Source organism: Coregonus clupeaformis, unplaced genomic scaffold (genome assembly GCF_020615455.1).
Source record: "Coregonus clupeaformis isolate EN_2021a unplaced genomic scaffold, ASM2061545v1 scaf0004, whole genome shotgun sequence".
Classification (NCBI taxonomy): Eukaryota; Metazoa; Chordata; class Actinopteri; order Salmoniformes; family Salmonidae; genus Coregonus; species Coregonus clupeaformis.
Window position 1 is genome coordinate 786,429 of NW_025533459.1, and position 24,182 is coordinate 810,610.

General features: G+C 45.0%; 1 protein-coding gene across 3 annotated transcripts in view; it reads right to left on the reverse strand.

Annotated features, from left to right (window-relative positions):
• Positions 1 to 24,182, reverse strand: part of LOC121555763 (PDZ and LIM domain protein 7) — a 71,378-nt gene that overhangs the window by 27,434 nt on the left and 19,762 nt on the right. For all 3 annotated transcript variants that reach the window (XM_041869595.2, XM_041869594.2, XM_041869593.2), the window contains one exon: positions 13,352 to 13,503. In XM_041869595.2, coding sequence (XP_041725529.1) covers positions 13,352 to 13,503 — 152 coding nt within the window. The remainder of the gene's footprint in view (positions 1 to 13,351; positions 13,504 to 24,182) is intronic.

Genomic DNA, 24,182 nt, shown 5'->3' on the forward strand with positions numbered 1-24,182 from the left:
TTCCTTGCTGAGCAGCCTTTCAGGTTATGTCGATATAGGATTCATTTTACTGTGGATATAGATACTTTTGTATCTGTTTCCTCCAGCATCTTCACAAGGTCCTTTGCTGTTGTTCTGGGATTGATTTGCACTTTTCGCACCAAAGTACGTTCATCTCTAGGAGACAGAACGCATCTCCTTCCTGAGCGGTATGATGGCTGCGTGGTCCCATGGTGTTTATACTTGCGTACTATTGTTTGAACAGATGAATGTGGTACCTTCAGGCATTTGGAAATTGCTCCCAAGGATGAACCAGACTTGTGGAGGTCTATAATTTTTGATTTTCCCATGATGTCAAGCAAAGAGGCACTGAGTTTGAAGGTAGGCCTTGAAATACATCCACAGGTACACCTCCAATTGACTCAAATGGATGTCAATTAGCCTATCAGAAGCTTCTAAAGCCATGACATCATTTTCTGGAATTTTCCAAGCTTTTTAAAGGCACAGTCAACTTAGTGTATGTAAACTTCTGATCCACTGGAATTGTGATACAGTGAATTATAAGTGAAATAATCTGTCTAAACAACTGTTGGAAAAATTACTTGTGTCATGCACAAAGTAGATGTCCTAACCGACTTGCCAAAACTATAGCTTGTTAACAAGAACTTGTGGAGTGGTTGAAAAACGAGTTTAAATGACTCCAACCTAAGTTTATGTAAACTTCCGACTTCAACTGTAAATCTGAACGTATCCTTTTCTGCATTTGAAATTAAAGTTAAACTTAAAAATCTCTCGACCTCAAAACTTCTGAAAGTGTAAGTTCTTTATTCTGCATAAAAATAGCAGTTTGTTGCATTTCCATATGGACTTCAATATGGGCTTTTGGGAACAGTTCTGAAATAGAAGCGTCAACTTTTCAGGGTCTAATTTAGTTTAATTTGCAGGAAATTCTATGTATACTAGACTGGTGTATAGTTTGTTTTTATTATAACTTTGGTTAGTTTTGAAGAAGTCACTTGATGCAGAGTAAATATAATGTACGCTTAGTTACCATAATCAAATCTGGCTTTTTGGTGTCCGAAAATGCACTGAACTAAAACCATCACAAACAAATTCATATTTGTCTCGATTTAAAAGTGTTAAAACATACACTAATCCAAAATATCCAAGGTTAGAATTACACCTTGTCTCCTAAAAATAGTAAAAGTGAACCACCATTACTTCCTAACACTGAGGCCCTATATGGGTAGGGTACCTCACATTCAGATCATCATTCTCTAGGCTTTATAATGGTAGTGCCCCACCACAGGCATCCCCTTCATTCGAACCCTCTGACACCACTGTCCTCCGTCTCTATCCTTTAACATTCCTGCACTGACTCACTAGACAGACATTCAAACTTCATATGCACACACTTTACACGCTGCTGCTACTCAGGTCTTTATTTTACTTGTTATTATTATTATTATTATTTATCCTGATGCCTAGTCACTTTACCCTGCCTTCATGTACATATCTACCTCAAATACCTTATTATTATCTATCCTGATGCCTAGTCACTTTACCCTGCCTTCATGTACATATCTACCTCAAATACCTTATTATTATCTATCCTGATGCCTAGTCACTTTACCCTGCCTTCATGTATATATCTACCTCAAATACCTTATTATTATCTATCCTGATGCCTAGTCACTTTACCCTGCCTTCATGTACATATCTACCTCAAATACCTTATTATTATCTATCCTGATGCCTAGTCACTTTACCCTGCCTTCATGTACATATCTACCTCAAATACCTTATTATTATCTATCCTGATGCCTAGTCACTTTACCCTGCCTTCATGTATATATCTACCTCAAATACCTTATTATTATCTATCCTGATGCCTAGTCACTTTACCCTGCCTTCATGTACATATCTACCTCAAATACCTTATTATTATCTATCCTGATGCCTAGTCACTTTACCCTGCCTTCATGTACATATCTACCTCAAATACCTTATTATCTATCCTGATGCCTAGTCAGTCATTTTTTTTTCTTCTCACCTTTATTTAACCAGGTAAGCCAGTTGAGAACAAGTTCTCATTTATAACTGCGACCTGGCCAAGATAAAGCAAAGCAGTGCGATAAAAACAACAGAGTTACACTTGGGATAAAACAAAAAACATACAGTCAATAACACAAAATAAAATATATATACAGTGTGTGCAAATGTAGTAAGTTATGGAGGTAAGGCAATAAATAGGCCATAGTGCAAAATAATTACAATTTAGTATTTAGAGATACTGGAGTGCAAATGTGCAAAATAAATAACAATATGGGGGATGAGGTAGTTGGGTGGGCTAATTACAGATGGGCTGTGTACAGGTGCAGTGATCGGTAAGCTGCTCTGACAACTGATGCTTAAAGTTAGTGAGGGAGATAAGAGTCTCCAGCTTCAGAGATTTTTGCAATTCGTTCCAGTCATTTGCAGCAGAGAACTGGAAGGAATGGCGGCCAAAGGAGGTGTTGGCTTTGGGGATGACCAATGAGATATACCTGCTGGAGCGCATACTACGGGTGGGTGTTGCAATGGTGACCAATGAGCTAAGATAAGGCGGGGATTTGCCTAGCAGTGATGTATAGATGACCTGGAGCCAGTGGGTTTGGCGACGAATATGTAGTGAGGGCCAGCCAACGACAGCGTACAGGTCACAATGGTGGGTAGTATATGGGGCTTTGGTGACAAAACGGATGGCACTGTGATAGACTACATCCAATTTGCTGAGTAGAGTGTTGGAGGCTATTTTGTAAATGACATCGCCGAAGTCAAGGATCGGCAGGATAGTCAGTTTTACGAGGGCATGTTTGGCAGCATGAGTGAAGGAGGCGTTGTTGCAAAATAGGAAGCCGATTCAAGATTTCACTTTGGATTTGAGATGCTTAATGTGAGTCTGGAAGGAGAGTTTACGGTCTAACCAGACACCTAGGTATTTGTAGTTGTCCACATATTCTAAGTCAGACCCGCCGAGAGTAGTGATTCTAGTCGGGCAGGCGGGTGCAAGCAGCGTTTGATTGAAGAGCAGGCATTTAGTTTTACTAGCGTTTAAGAGCAGTTGGAGGCCACGGAAGGAGTGCTTTATGGCATTGAAGCTCATTTGGAGGTTTTTTAACACAGTGTCCAATGAAGGGCCAGATGTATACAAAATGGTATCGTCTGCATAGAGGTGGATCTGAGAGTCACCAGCAGCAAGAGCGACATCATTGATATACACAGAGAATAGAGTCGGCCCGAGAATTAAACCCTGTGGCACCCCCATAGAGACTGCCAGAGGTCCAGACAACAGGCCCTCCGATTTGACACATTGAACTCTATCTGAGAAGTAGTTGGTGAACCAGGCGAGGCAGTCATTTGAGAAACCCAGGCTATTTAGGTCTGCCAATAAGAATGCAGTGATTGACAGAGTCGAAAGCCTTGGCCAGGTCGATGAAGACGACTGCACAGTACTGTCTTTTATCGATCACTGTTATAATATCGTTTAGGACCTTTAGCGTGGCTGAGGTGCACCCATGACCAGCTCGGAAACCAGATTGCATAGCGGAGAAGGTACGGTGGGATTCGAAATGGATGGTGATCTGTTTGTTAATTTGGCTTTCAAATACTTCCGAAAGGCAGGGCAGGATGGATATAGGTCTGTAACAATTTGGATCTAGAGTGTCACCTCCTTTGAAGAGGGGGATGACCACAGCAGCTTTCCAATCTCTGGGGATCTCAGACGATACGAAAGAGAGGTTGAACAGGCTGGTAATAGGGGTTGCTACAATTTCGGCTGCTAATTTTAGAAAGAAAGGGTCCAGATTGTCTAGCCCAGCTGATTTGTAGGGGTCCTGATTTTGCAGCTCTTTCAGAACATCAGCTATCTGAATTTGGGTGAAGGAGACGCGGGGGGGACAGAGCTGGTGGCCGGGGTAGGGGTAGCCAGGTGGAAAGCATGGACAGCCGTAGCAAAATGCTTATTGAAATTCTCGATTATCGTAGATTTATCAGAGGTGACAGTGTTTCCTAGCCTCAGTGCAGTGGGCAGCTGGGAGGAGGTGCTCTTATTCTCCATGGACTTTACAGCGTCTCAAAACGTTTTGGAGTTAGTGCTACAGGATGCAGATTTCTGTTTGAAAAAGCTAGCCTTTGCTTTCCTGACTGATTGTGTATATTGGTTCCTGACTTCCCAGAAAAAATGAATATCGCGGGGGCTGTTCAATGCTAATGCAGTACGCCACAGGATGTTTTTGTGCTGGTCAAGGGCAGTCAAGTCTGGGGTGAACCAGGGGCTATATCTGTTCTTAGTTCAGAATTTTTTGAATGGGGCATGCTTATTTAAGATGGAGAAGAAAGCACTTTTGAGAACATCCAGGCATCCTCTACTGACGGAATGAGATCTATATCCATCCAGGATACCTGGGCCAGGTCAATTAGGAAGGCCTGCTCGCTAAAGTGTTTTAGGGAGCATTTGACAGTGATGAGGGGTGGTCGTTTGACCGTGGACCCGTTACGGACGCAGGCAATAAGGCAGTGATCGCTGAGATCCTGGTTGAAGACAGCGGAGGTGTATTTAGAGGGTAAATTAGTCAGGATGATATCTATGAGGGTGCCCATGTTTACAGATTTAGGGTTGTACCTGGTAGGTTCCTTGATAATTTGTGTGAGATTGAGGGCATCTAGTTTAGATTGTAGGACGCCCGGGGTGTTAAGCATATCCCAGTTTAGGTCACCAAGCAGTACGATCTCTGAGGATAGATGGGGGGCAATCAATTCACATATGGTGTCCAGGGCACAGCTGGGGGCTGAGGGGGTCTGTAGCAAGCGGCAACAGTGAGATACTTATTTCTGGAAAGGTGGATTTTTAGAAGTAGAAGCTCAAACTGTTTGGGCACAGACCTGGATAGTATGATAGAGCTCTGCAGGCTCTCTCTACAGTAGATTGCAACTCCGCCCCCTTTGGCAGTTCTATCTAGACGGAAAATGTTGTAGTTAGGGATGGAAATTTCAGAGTTTTTGGTGGTCTTCTTAAGCCAGGATTCAGACACTGCTAGAACATCAGGGTTGGCGGAGTGTGCTAACGCAGTGAATAACTCAAACTTAGGGAGGAGGCTTCTGATGTTAACATGCAAAAAAAACAAGGCTTTTACGGTTACAGAAGTCAACAAATGATAGCGCCTGGGGAGCAGGAGTGATACTGGGGGCTACAGGGCCTGGGTTAGCCTCTACATCACCAGAGGAACAGAGGAGGAGTAGAATAAGGATACGGCTAAAGGCTTTAAGAACCGGTCTTCTAGTGCGTTGGGTACAGAGAATAAAAAGGGGCAGATTTCCAGGCGTTGTAGAATAGATTCAGGGCATTATGTACAGACAAGGATATGGAAGGATATGAGTACAGTGGAGGTAAACCTAAGCATTGGGTAACGATGGAAGAGATAGCATCACTGGAGGCACCGATTGAGCCTGTCTCCGCGTGTATGGGGGGTGGGACAAAGGAGCTCTGAGGCTGGTTGAGCTGGACTGGGGGCTCTACAGTGAAATTGTATAATAAGAACTAACTGGAACAGCAATAGGCAAGGCATATTGACATGGGAGAGAGGCATAAAGCAATCACAGGTGTTATTAGAGAGGGCTAAGACAACAACTGGTAATGGCGACGAAAGTTTGGGCTGAGGCTAAGATAAAAGTAGGAACAGCCAGCAGCATCAGCTGTGCAGCTGAGTGATCTAAGGTCAGTGACGAAAGGTGAGACCGGAGCAGCTAATGGATCTTCGTGGTCGTCACAAAGGGAAGCCTGTTGAAACCACATCAGACGATTACGTCGGCAGACCAGTCGTGATGGATCGGCGGGGTTCCGTGTCGACACTAGGAGGTCCCGTCCGGTTGACAGAGAGGTAGATAGCCGGGAGATGGGTGTGGCTCGAGGCTAGCTCAAGGCTAACTGGTGCTTGCTTCGGGGGCGGTGGTGATTAGCCAACAACATCCATTCGGTTGCAGCTAGCTAGTTGCGATGATCCGGTGTTAATGTCCAGTGATTCCGGCAGAAAATCTGATATGCTCTGGGTCGATAGCACGCTGTGCAGACTGGCCGATAATAGTCCAGGCTAGAGCTGGCTGGTAGGTAGTGCAGGCCACGGACAATGGTGAAAAACGCTACCGGTGGCTAATAGCAAGTAGCTAGTTAGCTGGCTAGTTTCAACTGAAGGTTCTGGATAAAAAGGTAAAATAAATAATAGAATCTGTTCCACATTGGGTGAGGCGGGTTGCAGGAAAGTATATTTTGTAGAAGGATGAAAAGTGTGATTGAGAAATATATACGAAAAAGAGACAAAAAAAAAAACAGGCTATTTACACGGACACACTACAGAGTACACAACCGCACTGCTACGCCATCTTTACCCTGCCTTCATGTACATATCTACCTCAAATACCTTATTATCTAACCTGATGCCTAGTCACTTTACCCTGCCTTCATGTACATATCTACCTCAAATACCTTATTATATATCCTGATGCCTAGTCACTTTACCCTGCCTTCATGTTCATATCTACCTCAAATACCTTATTATTATCTATCCTGATGCCTAGTCACTTAACCCTGCCTTCATGTACATATCTACCTCAAATACCTTATTATTATCTATCCTGATGCCTAGTCACTTTACCCCTGCATTCATGTACATATCTACCTCAAATACATTATTATCTATCCTGATGCCTAGTCACTTTACCCTGCCTTCATGTACATATCTACCTCAAACATCTTAGTATTATCTATCCTGATGCCTAGTCACTTTACCCTGCCTTCATGTACATATCTACCTCAAATACCTTATTATTATCTATCCTGATGCCTAGTCACTTTACCCTGCCTTCATGTACATATCTACCTCAAATATCTTAGTATTATCTATCCCGATGCCTAGTCACTTTACCCTGCCTTCATGTACATATCTACCTCAAATATCTTAGTATTATCTATCCCGATACCTAGTCACTTTACCCTGCCTTCATGTACATATCTACCTCAAATACCTTATTATTATCTATCCCGATGCCTAGTCACTTTACCCTGCCTTCATGTACATATCTACCTCAAACATCTTAGTATTATCTATCCTGATGCCTAGTCACTTTACCCTGCCTTCAAATACCTAGTACCTCTGCACATTGATCTGGTACTGGTACTCCCTGTATATAGCTCCACATTGATCTGGTACTGGTACTCCCTGTATATAGCTCCACATTGATCCGGTACTGGTACCACATTGATCTGGTACTCCCTGTATATAGCTCCACATAGATCCGGTACTGGTACACCCTGTATATAGCTCCACATAGATCCGGTACTGGTACTCCCTGTATATAGCTCCACATTGATCTGGTACTGGTACTCCCTGTATATACAGTGCCTTCGGAAAGTACTCACCCCTTGGCTTTTTCCACATGACAAAATAGATTAAATTATTTTTTCCTCTCAATCTACACACAATACCCCATAATGACAAAGCGAAAACAGATTGTTAGAAATGTTTGGGAATCGAACACACTACTCTGGCGTTACAAGCGCCATGCTCTATCAACTGAGCTACAAAAGGACCACATCCTAAAACTAGGATAATACTTTATCATAGCCATGGGATATAAAACTAGGCCCCAAACCAACACACCAATATTCAGTCATAAAACTGTCCTCCTAACTCATCTGAAAACTAAACTGTGGAACCCTGAGAGAAAGACAACAAGGATAGAACAGCTCCTGCACTAAGAGACGTGTTCCAGCCAAAATGCAACTCAACAGGAGCTTTATTGTCTGTTGTGACGGAGGAGTAGGAAGAGAGGGGCGAGCAAGGAAGAGAGGCAAAAACAGGAGAAATACGGAGGAGTAAAAAATAAAAGGGTGTGCGCGAGTGTCACGGAGGAGTAGGAAGAGAGGGGGGAGTGTCACGGGAAGGAGGATAAATCAGTGTTATTTTCAATAGTTCTTCTTTAGAAGGAGTTGGGTTACGCGGGGCGGAAACTGTGGCGAGAGAGACATGTCCGTGTGACATCAGATTCACTACCGACTAGTACAGACCTGCCTAATCAATTATAACCACCGCCTGAGACTGAGAAACCCGACACACAATCAAACAGAGCACAGCGGTGACCCATTTATTCACAACATCATCAACAGCATGTACACAGACATTACATTGACATTTTAGTCATTTAGCTTTTATCCTGAGTGACTTACAGGGATGTGAGTGCATACATTTTCGTACTGGTCCCTCGTGGGAATTGAACCCACAACCCTGGGATTGCAAGCACCAACTGAGCCACACGATAAAGATGTTTTGCTCGACATGTAGTTGAATAACACAGTTAATGTCCATAATAAAGCGCTGCTCTGCCTTCTTAACAATAACCATCAACAGGGCAGGTCCTACAGGCCCTAGCTTAGTCACACCTGGACTACTGTTCAGTCGTGTGGTCAGATGCCACAAAGAGAGAAAATTACAATTGGCTCTGAACAGGGCAGCACGGCTGGCCCTTGGATGTACGCAGAGAGCTAACAATAATATGCCTGTCAATCTCTCCTGGCTCAAAGTGGAGGAGAGATTGACTTCATCACTACTTGTGTTTATGAAGAGGTGTTGACATGTTGGGTGCACCGAGCTGTCTGTTTAAACGACTAGCACACAGCTCAGACACCCATGCATACCCCACAAGACATGCCACCAGAGGTCTCTTCACAGTCCCCAAGTCCAGAACAGACAATGGGAGGCGCACAGTACTACATAGAGCCATGACTACATGGAACTCTATTCCACATCAGGTAACTGATGCAAGCAGTAGAATCAGATTTGAAAAAACATAAAAATACACCTTATGGAACAGTGGGGACTGTGAAGCAACACAAACACAGGCACAGACACATGCATACACACACACACACACACAATAACATATGCACTATACACACACATACACATGGATTTTGTACTGTAGATATGTGGTAGTAGAGTAGGGGCCTAAGGGCACAGTCTGTTGTGAAATCTGTGAATGTATTGTAATGTTTAAAAATTGTATGAACTGCCTTAATTTTGCTGGACCCCTGGAAGAGTTGCTGCTGCCTTGGCAGGAACTAATGGGGATCCATAATAAATACAAATATCCATACAGTTACAGAAAACTAGGCCTACAGTATCACCGCATATACTGTATAGTCACACAAAAAGGTTTTTAAAAATACTTATGCATGGTACACACCTGCCACATAACCTTTAAGAGCTCACACTCACTCACTCAAAGTATTCCTTTTACATTTAAGTCATTTGTGCTCTCCCTTTGATGTTACGAACTATATGAGCCAGGTCGTAACACAGTGGGGGCTCGTCCAATCTGAGGTTTTGGTGGTATGTTATTTGCCTAATTAGTTGTGTTTGGTTTACGTTTTGTTCACGGTCAGCTTGGAGCACCTTGTAGGGGTAGTAATTTGTGCCAAATTTGGGTTCTGCTATGTTGCTACAGTTCTTAGAATGCAACGTGGTACTATTTGTTTGGTAGTCTTTGTTAAAGCCAAACTTTGGGAGTCTCATGCATTCATTTTTTTTCAGGGTTTTTCCTTGATTGTGTAAGCTTTAGTGGTGTTGTTTTGGTGGATGCTGGAAGGGAAGCAGCCTTTGTCCCCTGTGTGTTGGTCTACAAAGCCATTTGTTTGTGCCTATTTCCTAATCATTGGGGTTTTTAAGTACTGGTACATGTGTTACATTGATTTGTTAGGGATAGCCACTTCAGTTGGTAGGAAGCACATATCCCCTTGAAGGTTTCAGTGCCTTGATCTCAAAAAAGGAGCTCAGTCATTTTGTTCTCTCTTTTGTGGCGGAGACAATTTGTGATAAATTGCCTCGAGAGCACTTAGATTCAGATCCGTCACTGGATTTCCGGTTGCCTTTGTTTCCAATGGAAGCAGTGCATAAATACCCCCTGCCTGTGTCTGCACGAAGACTAGGGTTGAGATAGCAAGTAGCAGCAGCATAAAAAAGGGGGGGGGTCAATCCAAATAGTCTGGGTAGCCATTTGATTAGCTATTCTGCAGTCTTAAGGCTTGGAGGTAGAAGCTGTTAAGAAGCCTTTTGGACCTAGACTTGGCGCTCCGGTACCGCTTGCTGTGCAGTAGCAGTCTATTACTAGGGTGGCTGGAGTCTGACCATTTTTAGGGCCTTCCTCTGACACCGCCTGGTATAGAGGTCCTGGATAATAATGGCAGGAAGCTTGGCCCCAGTGATGTACTGGGCCATACACACTACCCTCTGTAGTGCCTTATGGTCGGATGCCGAGCAGTTGCCATACCAGGCGGTGATGCAACCAGTCAGGATGCTCTCGATGGTGCAGCTGTATAATTTTTTGAGGATCTGAGGACCCATGCCAAATCTTTTCAGTCTCCTTAGGGGGAATAGGTTTTGTCGTGCCCTCTTCACGACGGTGTTGTTGTGTTTGGACCATGATAGTATGTTGGTGATGTGGACACCAAGGAACTTGAAGCTCTCAACCTGCTCCACTACAGCCCTGTGGATGAGAATTGGGGCGTGTTCTGCCCTCCTTTTCCTGTAGTAGATCATCTCATTGAGGGAGAAGTTGTTGTTCAGATACAATATAGATATAATAGATGGCAATACTGGGGTGCCTCGGTAGCTAGCAGGTATGTTCTCTGGCGTAGGAGGAGAACGTTACCCAACCCCAGTCCAGATCAAAATAACTCAGCTAAATAAAGCCAAGCAAATCTAATTTTACTTTCAAAGTGATTTAAATCTCATTGAATGGATTTTCCAATTGAATTAGAAAGCAAGACATCACGAGCCACTCCTCTGTACTGCGTTCAGTCTAAATAATGCATTGTGTTTCTGTGGGTGTATGATCTTGCTAGCTGGGAGAAATTATCACTGCTGTGCGTTTGTTATAATGGATCCTTCCTGTGTGTGGTGGGTTCTTTCATGATGTTTTATGGTTTAGTATGCATGGTATATTCTGGCATGGTACAGTGGGCATAATATAGTATATAATCAGTATAATATAGTATAGTATTATTGTTCGGTAGGATTTGTTCTTGCCGAGGGTAAGTGAGAGTATAGTATATAGTATTAAACCCTCCAGCTAGAAAGAGACCTCTCGAGCGGCGCCCAGGCACTTATCCCACTGGCTATAGGGTGAACGCACCAATTTGTGAGTCGCTCTGGATAAGAGCGTCTGCTAAATGACGTAAATGTGCCCTTGAGCAAGGCACTTAACCCTAATTGCTCCTGTAAGTCGCTCTGGATAAGAGCGTCTGCTAAATGACTAAAATGTAATGTAAAAATGTATTATTCTTACTTGCTGGGATGAGTATAGTATGGTAGATACAGTGCCTTCAGAAAGTATTCAGACCCCTTGACTTTTTCCACATTTTGTTACATTACAGCCTTATTTTAAAATTGGTTAAAAATGTTTTTTCCCCTCATCAATCTACACTAAGAAATAACTATTTTCATCCTTCCCTCGATCCAGACTAGTCACCCAGTCCCTGCCGCTGAAAAACATCCCCACAGCATGATGCTTCCACCACTATGCTTCACAGTAGGGTTGGTGCCAGGTTTCCTCCAGATATGACGCTTGGCATTCAGGCCAAAGAGTTCAATCTTGGTTTCATCAGACCAGAGAATCTGGTTTCTCATGGTCAGAGTCCTTTAGGTGCCTTTTGGCAAACTCCAAGCGGGCTGTCATGTGCCTTTTACTGAGGAGTGGCTTCTGTCTGACCCCTCTACCATAAAGGCCTGATTGGTTGTCCTTCTGGAAGTTTCTCCCATCTCCACAGAGAAACTCTGTCAGAGTGACCATCGAGTTCAGGGTCACCTCCCTGACCAAGGCCCTTCTCCCCCGATTGCTCAGTTTGGCCGGGCGGCCAGCTCTAGGAAGAGTCTTGGTGGTTCCAAATTTCTTCCATTTAAGAATGAAGGAGGCCACTGTGTTCTTGGGGACCTTCAATGCTGCAGAAATGTTTTGGTACCCTTCCCTAGATCTGTGCCTCGACAATCCTGTCTCAGTACTCTACGGATAATTCCTTCGACCTCACGGCTTGGATTTTGCTCTGACATGCACTGTCAACTGTGGGACCTTATATAGACAGGTGTGTGCCTTTACAAATCATATCCAAACAATTGAATTTACCATAGGTGGACTCCAATCAATTGGAGAAGCATCTCAAGGATGATCAATGGAAACAGGATGCACCCGAGCTCAATTTCAAGTCTCAAAGCAAATGGTCTGAATACTTATGTAAATAAAAAAGGTGGGTTTTTATTTTTATATTTTTGTTATTTCCAAACACTTCTAAAACCTGTTTCCCTTTGTCATTATGGGGTATTATGTGTAGATTGATGAAAAAATATAAATATTTAATACATTTTAGAATAAGGCTGTAACGTAGCAAAATGTGGGGGGGAACAAGGGGTCTGAATACTTTCCAAATGCATTGTACAGTATGGTATAATTATATCATCTTATGTGCTGAGGGTGAGTAGAGTATGGTATATACAGCGCCTTGCAAAAGTATCCATCCCCCTTGGCGTTTTTCCTATTTTGTTGCATTACAACCTGTAATTTAAATTGAATTTGATTTGGATTTCATCAAATGGACATATACACAAAATAGTCCAAATTGGTGAAGTGAAAAAAAAAAATAACTGAAAAGTGGTGTGTGCATATGTATTCACCCCCTTTGCTATGAAGCCCCTAAATACGATCTGGTGCAACCAATTACCTTCAGAAGTCACATAATTAGTTAAATAAAGTCCACCTGTGTGCAATCGAAGTGTCACATGATCTGTCACATGATCTCAGTATATACACACACACACCTGTTCTGAAAGGCCCCAGAGTCTGCAGCACCACCAAGCAAGCAGCACCACCAAGCAAGCAGCACCACCAAGCAAGCAGCACCACCAAGAAAGCAACACCACCAAGCAAGCAGCACCATGAAGACCAAGGAGCTTGTTTCACAATAAAACATATTTTGCATCTTCAAAGTGGTAGGCATGTTGTGTAAATCAAATGATACAAACCCCCCCAAAATCCATTTTAATTCCAGGTTGTAAGGCAACAAAATAGGAAAAATGCCAAGGGGGGTGAATACTTACGCAAGCCACTGCATACAGTATTGTATAATTATAAAATCTTATCTTCTGAGGGTGAGTCTAGTATGGTTATAATATCTTACTTGTTGAGGGTGAGTATAGTATGGTTATAATATCTTACTTGTTGAGGGTGAGTATAGTATGGTTATAGTATCTTACTTGCTGAGGGTGAGTATAGTATGGTTATAGTATCTTACTTGCTGAGGGTGAGGGTGAGCGACTGCTCTGCTGCTCTGATCTTGTTCTGTGCCTCCACATGGGTCATGTCTTCTGCGTTGGTCTCCCCAATGGACACCACCCAATCTCCTACGCCCACACCGGCCTGCACGGCCTTACCCCCGGGGGTCAGCTGTAGACGGAGAGAGAGAGAGAGGGGGGTTTGAGGGTCTCAACAGGGGCGCTCAATCATACAGAAATATGACCTTTGGCCTATTAATGCCGGTCACCGACACAAAAACACATCAAATCCCACGGAACATTATTCAGCCTTTCTGTTTCACCCAACAGTATGGCTGCATAAGTACATGTGAAAAATAATAATATCACCTACTATATCCTCTCGCGGTGTCTCTGAATATTTTCAGGGTTAAATGGAACAAACATCTGCCATAACCGATACTGTGCTTATTCAAATATGGTCCCATAGACAAGCATGTAAACGGTATTGTTCTGAGGCTAAGCTACTATCAGTGATACACAACAATGCAATACAGGTCAATGAGTCAATAGCAGGGCTGCTCTAAAAGGGAAGAACAGGAGGATATCTAGTCAGTAGCAGGTCTAAAGGGAAGAACAGGAGGATATCTAGTCAGTAGCAGGGCTGATCTAAAGGGAAGAACAGGAGGATATCTAGTCAGTAGCAGGGCTGATCTAAAGGGAAGAACAGGAGGATATCTAGTCAGTAGCAGGGCTGATCTAAAGGGAAGAACAGGAGGATATCTAGTCAGTAGCAGGGTCTAAAGGGAAGAACAGGAGGATATCTAGTCAGTAGCAGGTCTAAAGGGAAGAACAGGAGGATATCTAGTCAGTAGCAGGGCTGATCTAAAGGGAAGAACAGGAGGATATCTAGTCAGTAGCAGGGCTGATCTAAAGGGAAGAACAGGAGGATATCTAGTCAGTAGCAGGTGTCTAAAGGGAAGAACAGGAGGATATCTAGTCAGTAGCAGGGCTGATCTAAAGGGAAGAACAGGAGGATATCTAGTCAGTAGCAGGTCTAAAGGGAAGAACAGGAGGATATCTAGTCAGTAGCAGGGCTGATCTAAAGGGAAGAACAGGAGGATATCTAGTCAGTAGCAGGTCTAAAGGGAAGAACAGGAGGATATCTAGTCAGTAGCAGGGCTGATCTAAAGGGAAGAACAGGAGGATATCTAGTCAGTAGCAGGGCTGGTCTAAAAGGGAAGAACAGGAGGATATCTAGTCAGTAGCAGGGCTGATCTAAAGGGAAGAACAGGAGGATATCTAGTCAGTAGCAGGGCTGATCTAAAGGGAAGAACAGGAGGATATCTAGTCAGTAGCAGGGCTGATCTAAAGGGAAGAACAGGAGGATATCTAGTCAGTAGCAGGGCTGATCTAAAGGGAAGAACAGGAGGATATCTAGTCAGTAGCAGGGCTGGTCTAAAAAGGGAAGAACAGGAGGATATCTAGTCAGTAGCAGGGCTGGTCTAAAAGGGAAGAACAGGAGGATATCTAGTCAGTAGCAGGGCTGGTCTAAAGGGAAGAACAGGAGGATATCTAGTCAGTAGCAGGGCTGATCTAAAGGGAAGAACAGGAGGATATCTAGTCAGTAGCAGGGCTGATCTAAAGGGAAGAACAGGAGGATATCTAGTCAGTAGCAGGGCTGGTCTAAAAAGGGAAGAACAGGAGGATATCTAGTCAGTAGCAGGGCTGGTCTAAAGGGAAGAACAGGAGGATATCTAGTCAGTAGCAGGGCTGATCTAAAGGGAAGAACAGGAGGATATCTAGTCAGTAGCAGGGCTGATCTAAAGGGAAGAACAGGAGGATATCTAGTCAGTAGCAGGGCTGATCTAAAGGGAAGAACAGGAGGATATCTAGTCAGTAGCTGGTCTAAAGGGAAGAACAGGAGGATATCTAGTCAGTAGGGAACATATTGGTTAAGAATAGGACTTGGATCAGAGAGATGAAAGTGCACAGTGAAACGTTCTAGGGCCTAGTATGTGCACACCAAATCAACAGGTAAACAACAGAGATGTGTCCTATCTTGCTTTTACCACTAGCTAGCGAACCTTTTAACACTGTCAACTAGTGTATTGACTAAATATACATACAAAGTCAACAAGAGGATTCATGTTTGGGTCTGTTATCGCCGTCTAATGATCTGTAGAGGGGTCTGTCTTTCTGTCTGTGTCTAGCCAGACAGTTCCCCACACCACAATGAGGACATGGGGTAAGAGTTTCTGAATAGCACTATGACATCACTTTCTTGTGATCCACTACAGATGTGGACCAAAGCTTTGAAGTGAAGTTAACTCACGAAAGGACACCACAGAGAGAGAGAGAGAGAGAGAGAGAGAGAGCGGCTTCGCCCCCAAACGTCACCCTATTCCCTACATGAAGCGCTACTTTTCACTAGAGTCCTATGGGCCCAATAGAGAGCCATTTGGGATGCATGAGAGGCTGGGTAACCATCTCTTCACTAAACCCCACGAGCCGCAGAGCAGAAAGTTACCCATCCCTGCTGCACATGATATTAGCAGCAAAACTCCTCTGTTAGATTATCCTAGGGAAAGAGAGTCAGTTGGACAACTGAATGCATTCAACCAAAATACAGTGCATTCGGAAAGTATTCAGACCACTTCACTTTTTCCACTTCGTTACGTCACAGCCTTATTCTAAAATGGATTAAATAGCTGTTTTTCCATCATCAATCTACACACAATACCCCACAATGACAAAGTGAACAGGTTTAGACACTTTTTGCAAATGTATATAAAAAAATAAGAGGAAATACCTTATTTACATAAGTATTCAGACCCTTTGCTATGAGACTCGAAATTGAGCTCAGGTGCATCCTGTTTCCATTGATAATCCATGAGCTGTTTCTACAATTTGATTGGAGTCCACCTGTGGTAAATTCAATTTTTGAAATGCACACACCTGTCTATATAAGGTCCCACAGTTGACAGTGCATGTCAGAGCAAAAACCAAGCCATGAGGTCGAAGGAATTGTCTGTAGAGCTCAGAGATAGGATTGCATCGAGGCACAGATCTGGGGAAGGGTACCAAAACATTTCTGCAGCATTGAAGGTCCCCCCAAAAAAGAGTGGCCTCCATCATTCTTAAATGGAAGAAGTTTGGAACCACCAAGACTCTTCCTAGAGCTGGCCGCCCGGCCAAACTGAGCAATTGGGGGAGAAGGGCCTTGGTCAGGGAGGTGACCAAGAACCCGATGGTCACTCTGATAGAGCTCCAGAGTTCCTCTGTGGAGATGGGAGAACCTTCCAGAAGGACAACCATCTCTGCAGCACTCCACCAATCAGGCCTTTATGGTAGTGGCCAGACGGAAGCCAATCCTCAATAAAAAAAAAAGGCACATGACAGCCCGGTTTGGATTTTGCCAAAAGGCACCTTAAGGACTCTCAGACCATGAGAAACAAGATTCTCTGGTCTGATGAAACCAAGATTGAACTCTGTGGCCTGAATGCCAAGCGTCACGTCTGGAGGAAACCTGGCACCATCCCTACGGTGAAGCATGGTGGTGGCAGCATCATGCTGTGGGGATGTTTTTCAGTGGCAGGGACTGGGAGACTAGTCTGGATCGAGGGAAAGATTAACGGAGCAAAGTACAGAGATCCTTGATGAAAACCTGCTTCAGAGCACTAAGACCTCAGACAGGGGCGAAGGTTCACCTTCCAACAGGACAACGACCCTAAGCACACAGCCAAGACAACAGAGGAGCGGCTTCGGGAAGTCTCTGAATGTCCTTGAGTGGCCCAGCCAGAGCCCGGACTTGAACCCAATCGAACATCTCTGGAGAGACCTGAAAATAGCTTGAGAGGATCTGCAGAGAAGAATGGGACACTGAAGGCTGTAATCGCTGCCGAAGGTGCTTCAACAAAGTACTGAGTAAAGGGTCTGAATACTTATATAAATGTGATTTCAGTTTTTTTATTTATTTGCAAACATTTCTAAACCTGTTTTTGCTTTGTCATTATGGAGGTATTGTGTGTAGCTTGATGAGGGGGAAAAAAACGATTTAATCAATTTTAGAATAAGGCTGTCAAGCAACAGTGGAGAAAGTCAAGGGGTCTGAATACTTTCCCAATGCACTGTATGTCTTCCGCATTTAACCCAACCCCTCTGAATCAGAGAGGTGCGGAGGGCTGTATTAAATCGGCGTCCATGTCGTCGGCACCTGGGGAGCAGTTGTTACTGTAGATTATATTAGCGAGCAGCACCACAGGTCATTGACCGTGACTGTACAGGAGCGAGCAGCACCACAGGTCACTGACCGTGACTGTACAGGAGCGAGCAGCACCACAGGTCATTGACCGTGACTGTACAGGAGCGAGCAGCACCACAGGTCATTAACCGTGACTGTACAGGAGCGAGCAGCACCACAGGTCATTAACTGTGACTGTACAGGAGCGAGCAGCACCACAGGTCATTGACCGTGACTGTACAGGAGCGAGCAGCACCACAGGTCATTAACCGTGACTGTACAGGAGCGAGCAGCACCACAGGTCATTAACCGTGACTGTACAGGAGCGAGCAGCACCACAGGTCATTAACCGTGACTGTACAGGAGCGAGCAGCACCACAGGTCATTAACCGTGACTGTACAGGAGCGAGCAGCACCACAGGTCATTGACCGTGACTGTACAGGATGATGATACGAGCAGCACCACAGGTCATTGACCGTGACTGTCCAGGAGCGAGCAGCACCACAGGTCATTGACCGTGACTGTACAGGAGCGAGCAGCACCACAGGTCATTGACCGTGACTGTACAGGATGATGATACGAGCGTGATTGATTTTCGATGATGTCATGTAAATAAGTTGGATGACAGACATGAGTTACAGCCACATCATCACACTCCGTAGGGAACAGGCTCAGTCCCTACCCTGCATCACACTCCGTAGGGAACAGGCTCAGTCCCTACCCTGCATCACACTCCGTAGGGAACAGACTCAGTCCCTACCCTGCATCACACTCCGTAGGGAACAGGCTCAGTCCCTACCCTGCATCACACTCCGTAGGGAACAGGCTCAGTCCCTACCCTGCATCACACTCCGTAGGGAACAGACTCAGTCCCTACCCTGCATCACACTCCGTAGGGAACAGGCTGTAAATATGAACCTCATACCACACGTGCACTCAGTCCCTACCCTGCCAGGCCTGCTACAGCAGTGTAAGTGGGTGTTTCCCAAATGGCACCCTAATCCCCTATGGGCTCTGGTCAAATAAAGTGCACTATGTAGTGGATAGGGTGCCATTTGAGAAGTGTCCTTTAAAAAACTCTTGATGTACACAGAGGCTGTTGATACACACACACAGTGGAGATGGTATGAAGAGAGAGGAGATACCAGAACGTGTTTAATTAAGGGCCTTACTCAGCCTTGTCCCAGAACGTGTTTAGTTTAATAAAGGGCCTTACTCAGCCTTGTCCCAGAACGTGTTTAGTTTAATAAAGGGCCTTACTCAGCCTTGTCCCAGAGGCTTAACGAAACGTGTCAAAGTCTCAGATCACTCAGAGTACAAAGTGTTCAACATCAGATCACTAAAAGGAGAGCGAGCCAGAGAAAGCCAAAGCCAGGTTGAACATCACAGGGCTGAACATCACAGGGCTGAACATCACAGGGCCGAACCCTGACTGGAATACTGATTTCTGTCATGTAGACATTGTGTGCATCCCAAATGGCACCCTATTCCCTATGTAGTGCACTACTTTTGGCCAGGGTCCATAGAGCTCTGGTCAAAAGTAGTGCACTACATGGGGAATACGGTCTCATTTGGGATGCAGACCTGGTCTCTGTAGACATCGATTACCCTGTCCTCTCCGGTCATTGATCCTTTTAGATCCCTGTAGACTATTGGCTCTTAAATTAACAGAGGATTCTAGACCCTAATCATTGGTTTCTGTCGTGTTCCACTAAGCTATAAGATCCAGCCTCTTTGATTCAGCACATTAACATTAACCCATAGCTGAGGACACAGTTCCCTTGTGGAGTGGCTTAATTTCACCTTTCCTTGACTGTAGAGACCTAGAAAAAAAAGCCAGCCAGGTCGTTCAAGATTGATGTTGAAATTGGACGTCTATCTATGTCTTGAGGATGTCGAGAAATGCCTTAAACTGGCCACTAGGGGCAACATTGAGCGCTATTACCATCAAGTAGGCCTGGGTAATCCCATGACTCTGGATCAGAAGGTTGTGGATAGAAGGTTGTGTGTGTTTGATCCCAGTCGTGGACAATTTTTTTTATTTGAACCCTTCCCAAACCTTAACCATTCGGAATGAGAGCCTTAACTTAACTATTAACTTTGAAATTTGGAGAAATTGAACGATACAGAGCAGCAGGAGAAACAAGAACACGGGCGTTTGGAGAACACGGGCGTTTGGAGAACACGGACAAAAGTCTAATTCTGCAGTGAGGCGTAGCTTGTTGAAAAAAAGAACCTGGTTTTCTTTGTTTTCAGGGAAAAAATCTCAACACGTCAAAAACCTAAAAATATAATTACATTAAATGCATTCCTCATGAAAAACTACTTTTAACATCAAGTGAATTACCTATGATCTACCCAAGCTAGAAGCAATTAAAAGGGAACTAAAGGTGTTGTTACAGCTTCTCTAAATTTGGTCTGCATCTGTTACAGAGAAACACCACAACTACTAAGACAACACATGTAGGCCCTCGTGTGTGACTGGTATTCTGAGGCGGCAGAGAGGGCGAGAGAGAGGCAGAGGGCGAGGGCGAGGAGAGAGAGAGAGAGAGGCAGAGAGAGAGGCAGAGGGCGGAGAGAGAGAGAGAGAGAGAGGCAGAGGCAGAGGGCGAGAGAGAGAGAGGCAGAGGGCGAGAGAGAGAGAGAGAGAGGCAGAGGGAGGCAGAGGGCGAGGCAGAGAGCGAGGCAGAGAGCGAGGCAGAGAGAGAGGCAGAGGGAGAGGCAGAGGGAGAGGCAGAGGGAGAGGCAGAGGGAGAGACAGAGGGAGAGGCAGAGAGAGAGAGAGAGAGACAGTGAAAGGCAGCGACAGTAAGGCCTAGCAGAGCAGATTATAATAGAAAGCAGCAGTGACAGGTTAAAACAGAGGGAAGGTGAGATGGAGTGAGATGCAGCGTGATTAGTAAGAATGAGTGAAGCAGATAGAGGTAGCGGCACCAGAGTAGGGGGGTGTGTGTGTGTGTGTGTGTGTGTGTGTGTGTGTGTGTGTGTGTGTGTGTGGCCAGGCCAGTGATGGACACAGGCACCTGTGTCGGTGTCTCAGGTTTAGATCACAGCTGTTCCTGTACGTATGGGTCCCAAAATGGCACCCTATTCCCTATGGGCCCTGGTCAAAAGTAGTGCACTATGTAGGGAATAGGGTGCCATTTGGGACGCTGCCGTAGTGAAGTGCTGTGCTCAGGCCTTTAGACGAGAGAGGGGAGGGAGGAAACTCTACACCCCACCGCAGTTAGTCAATACTGGGAAGGAAGGAGACTAGGAGAGGACAACATACCCTGGAACACATCACACCACGCCACACACCAATGAGATCGCATGGCCTCATATGATCTGCCATATGTAATGAAGACGGCTTTTTAAAAATGTGGCACTTTTGTTACGTGCACAAAGGGGTTAGAAAACAGCTGCATCTTATCAGCAAGAGAATGATGGTGTATCGTTAAGTTTCCTATTGAAACATTGTTAAAAAATAATAATAATCTGTGAAACCATTTATAAAATACATTATTCATTCTGATCAACGAAAGTCAACCTATATCATTTCTGATTTCTCTTTAGGTGTCAGCTGTTTGAGAAATTACAGTAAAACAGTTAAATAAAAGTTATAAATGAGGTGTTGGTATTAACTATAGTATTTTAAAAGGAGAGGCCTACCGGTACCTTTCAACCGACAGTGTTCTGAACACACCTCTCACCGGTCCCTACAGGGGGCCATTTGACCAAACTGACAATGCAATTTCAGTGCCTCTGAGCCCAGCTCTATACCCACGGTTACCTTTTCCTCATTGCACTGCTGCCCACTTCAGGGCGACCTGGTCTCAGACTAGACGTAACATAGTCAAACGTTAAGTCGGGACACTCAAATGGAGTATGGCACGTTTCGTTTGGTTACATAAGAATGAAGGTTACTTAAGGTCCTCTGTAGCTCAGCTGGTAGAGCACGGCGCTTGTAACGCCAAGGTAGTGGGTTCGATCCCCGGGACCACCCATACACAAAAATGTATGCACGCATGACTGTAAGTCGCTTTGGATAAAAGCGTCTGCTAAATGGCATATTATAAGGCAAAAAAACGAAAGTAGTGTAGTTGGATGCGTGGGCAATTGTAAAGCCCCCCCAGATTTACCTTTACTATTTTATGTCTACCCCCCCCAGCAGTAACTCCAGGTTAAACCAGCAGTAACTCCAGGTTAAACCAGCAGTAACTCCAGGTTAAACCAGCAGTAACTCCAGGTTAAACCAGCAGTAACTCCAGGTTAAACCAGCAGTAACTCCAGGTTAAACCAGCAGTAACTCCAGGTTAAACCAGCAGTAACTCCAGGTTAAACCAGCAGTAACTCCAGGTTAAACCAGCAGTAACTCCAGGTTAAACCAGCAGTAACTCCAGGTTAAACCAGCAGTAACTCCAGGTTAAACCAGCAGTAACTCCAGGTTAAACCAGCAGTAACTCCAGGTTAAACCAGCAGTAACTCCAGGTTAAACCAGCCCTGTTGGAGTACACAACACAGGCCATTCACGTTTAACCAGCTAAAGATAAACTACTAGATTATCCTTCCTTCATCAGCCAATGTACCAGTCAGCCTTGAATTATTAATCCACACCCATGACAAGTCCTGTGTGTGTGTGTGTGTGTGTGTGTGTGTGTGTGTGTGTGTGTGTGTGTGTGTGTGTGTGGATGAGCAGTGAACAGGACACACCCACAGCAAAACTGAACCCTAGCAGAGAACAGCCTACATGATGATAGCACATCTATCTCTGACACCCCCCCCCTGATTACACTCATCTCTGACACCCCCCCTGATTACACATCTATCTCTGACACCCCCTCCCCCTGATTACACATCTATCTCTGACACACCCCCTGATTACACATCTATCTCTGACACCCCCCCTGATTACACATCTATCTCTGACACCCCCCTGATTACACATCTATCTCTGACACACCCCCCTGATTACACATCTATCTCTGACACCCCCCTGATTACACATCTATCTCTGACACCCCCCCCTGATAGCACATCTATCTCTGACACACCCCCCTGATTACACATATATCTCTGACACCCCCCCCCTGATTACACATCTATCTCTGGTACCAGTCACAAATCTCACTTCCTGCTTATTAACGTGCTGTGTTAATGATTTTAGCAAGGTGATATGTGCTCTGAGATAGAAACCAGATGTCTCCCCCCTCTGTGGCTCTGCGGGGCCCAAAGCTAAGCAATCACTACGTTTAAAGGCTCCACAAAGCCCCCAGATTTAAATACAAGATAGAGACTTCTGATAGCAGGGCCGGGGGCACAGGGCTGGGGGCACAGGGCTGGGGGCACAGGGCTGGGGGCACAGGGCTGGGGGCACAGGGCCGGGGGCACAGGGCCGGGGGCACAGGGCCGGGGGCATGGTGCTGAGATGGTGTTTCTTCCAGTGATGTCAGCGGTAAAGCGTTCCTTTGAGATGTGAGAAGGTAGTCATGCTCTGTCTGCTGGGTCAGGACACCAGGGTTGAGTTCCAAATGGAACCCTATTCCCTCCATAGTGCACCACTTTTGACCAGGCCCATAGGGTGTTGGTGCATTAGGGACGCAAACAATGTGTAGAGCCCTATATAGGGACCCAGCCAATGTGTAGAGCCCTATATAGGGACCCAGCCAATGGGTAGAGCCCTATATATGGACCCAGCCAATGTGTAGAGCCCTATATATGGACCCAGCCAATGGATAGAGCCCTATATAGGGACCCAGCCAATGTGTAGAGCCCTATATATGGACCCAGCCAATGGGTAGAGCCCTATATAGGGACCCAGCCAATGTGTAGAGCCCTATATAGGGACCCAGCCAATGGGTAGAGCCCTATATAGGGACCCAGCCAATGGGTAGAGCCCTATATAGGGACCCAGCCAATGTGTAGAGCCCTATATAGGGACCCAGCCAATGGGTAGAGCCCTATATAGGGACCCAGCCAATGGGTAGAGCCCTATATAGGGACCCAGCCAATGGATAGAGCCCTATATATGGACCCAGCCAATGTGTAGAGCCCTATATATGGACCCAGCCAATGGGTAGAGCCCTATATAGGGACCCAGCCAATGGATAGAGCCCTATATAGGGACCCAGCCAATGTGTAGAGCCTGTTACGGATACAGGTATCCTGTGTTTTTGTGTGTTTCTCTCCTTCTGCCCTAATCACAGGTGTCCTGTATGTTCCTGATTGGTGGTCGTTGAGGTGTCTGCTGATTGGACCAATCAGTGAACATTCCTGTGCATTGCACCACCTGTTACTCGTTTGTTTCAATCACACATCCCATTGTATAAAAACCAGTCTTGTGTTTGTTGAGAGAGAGAGAATATTTCCGTATGTGAGTATGGACACGGTGGTGTCCTGTTTTTGGTTACTCACTAAGTTGTTGTTTACTATGATTGGTAATTCTGTTAGACTACTGTTTTGTATGTGAGTAATGGATACTGTGATGTCCTGTGTTTAGAGTACTCATTGATTTGCTGGTTACTCTGTTTGGTAACTATTGTGTGTTTCTGGGAAAAGGGGAGTTTGAGCTAGCTGCCCTTGGGCATACATTTCCCGTAGAAAGAACTGTCTAAACACTAGTTAGACCTGAGCGGACCACCCACTGTAT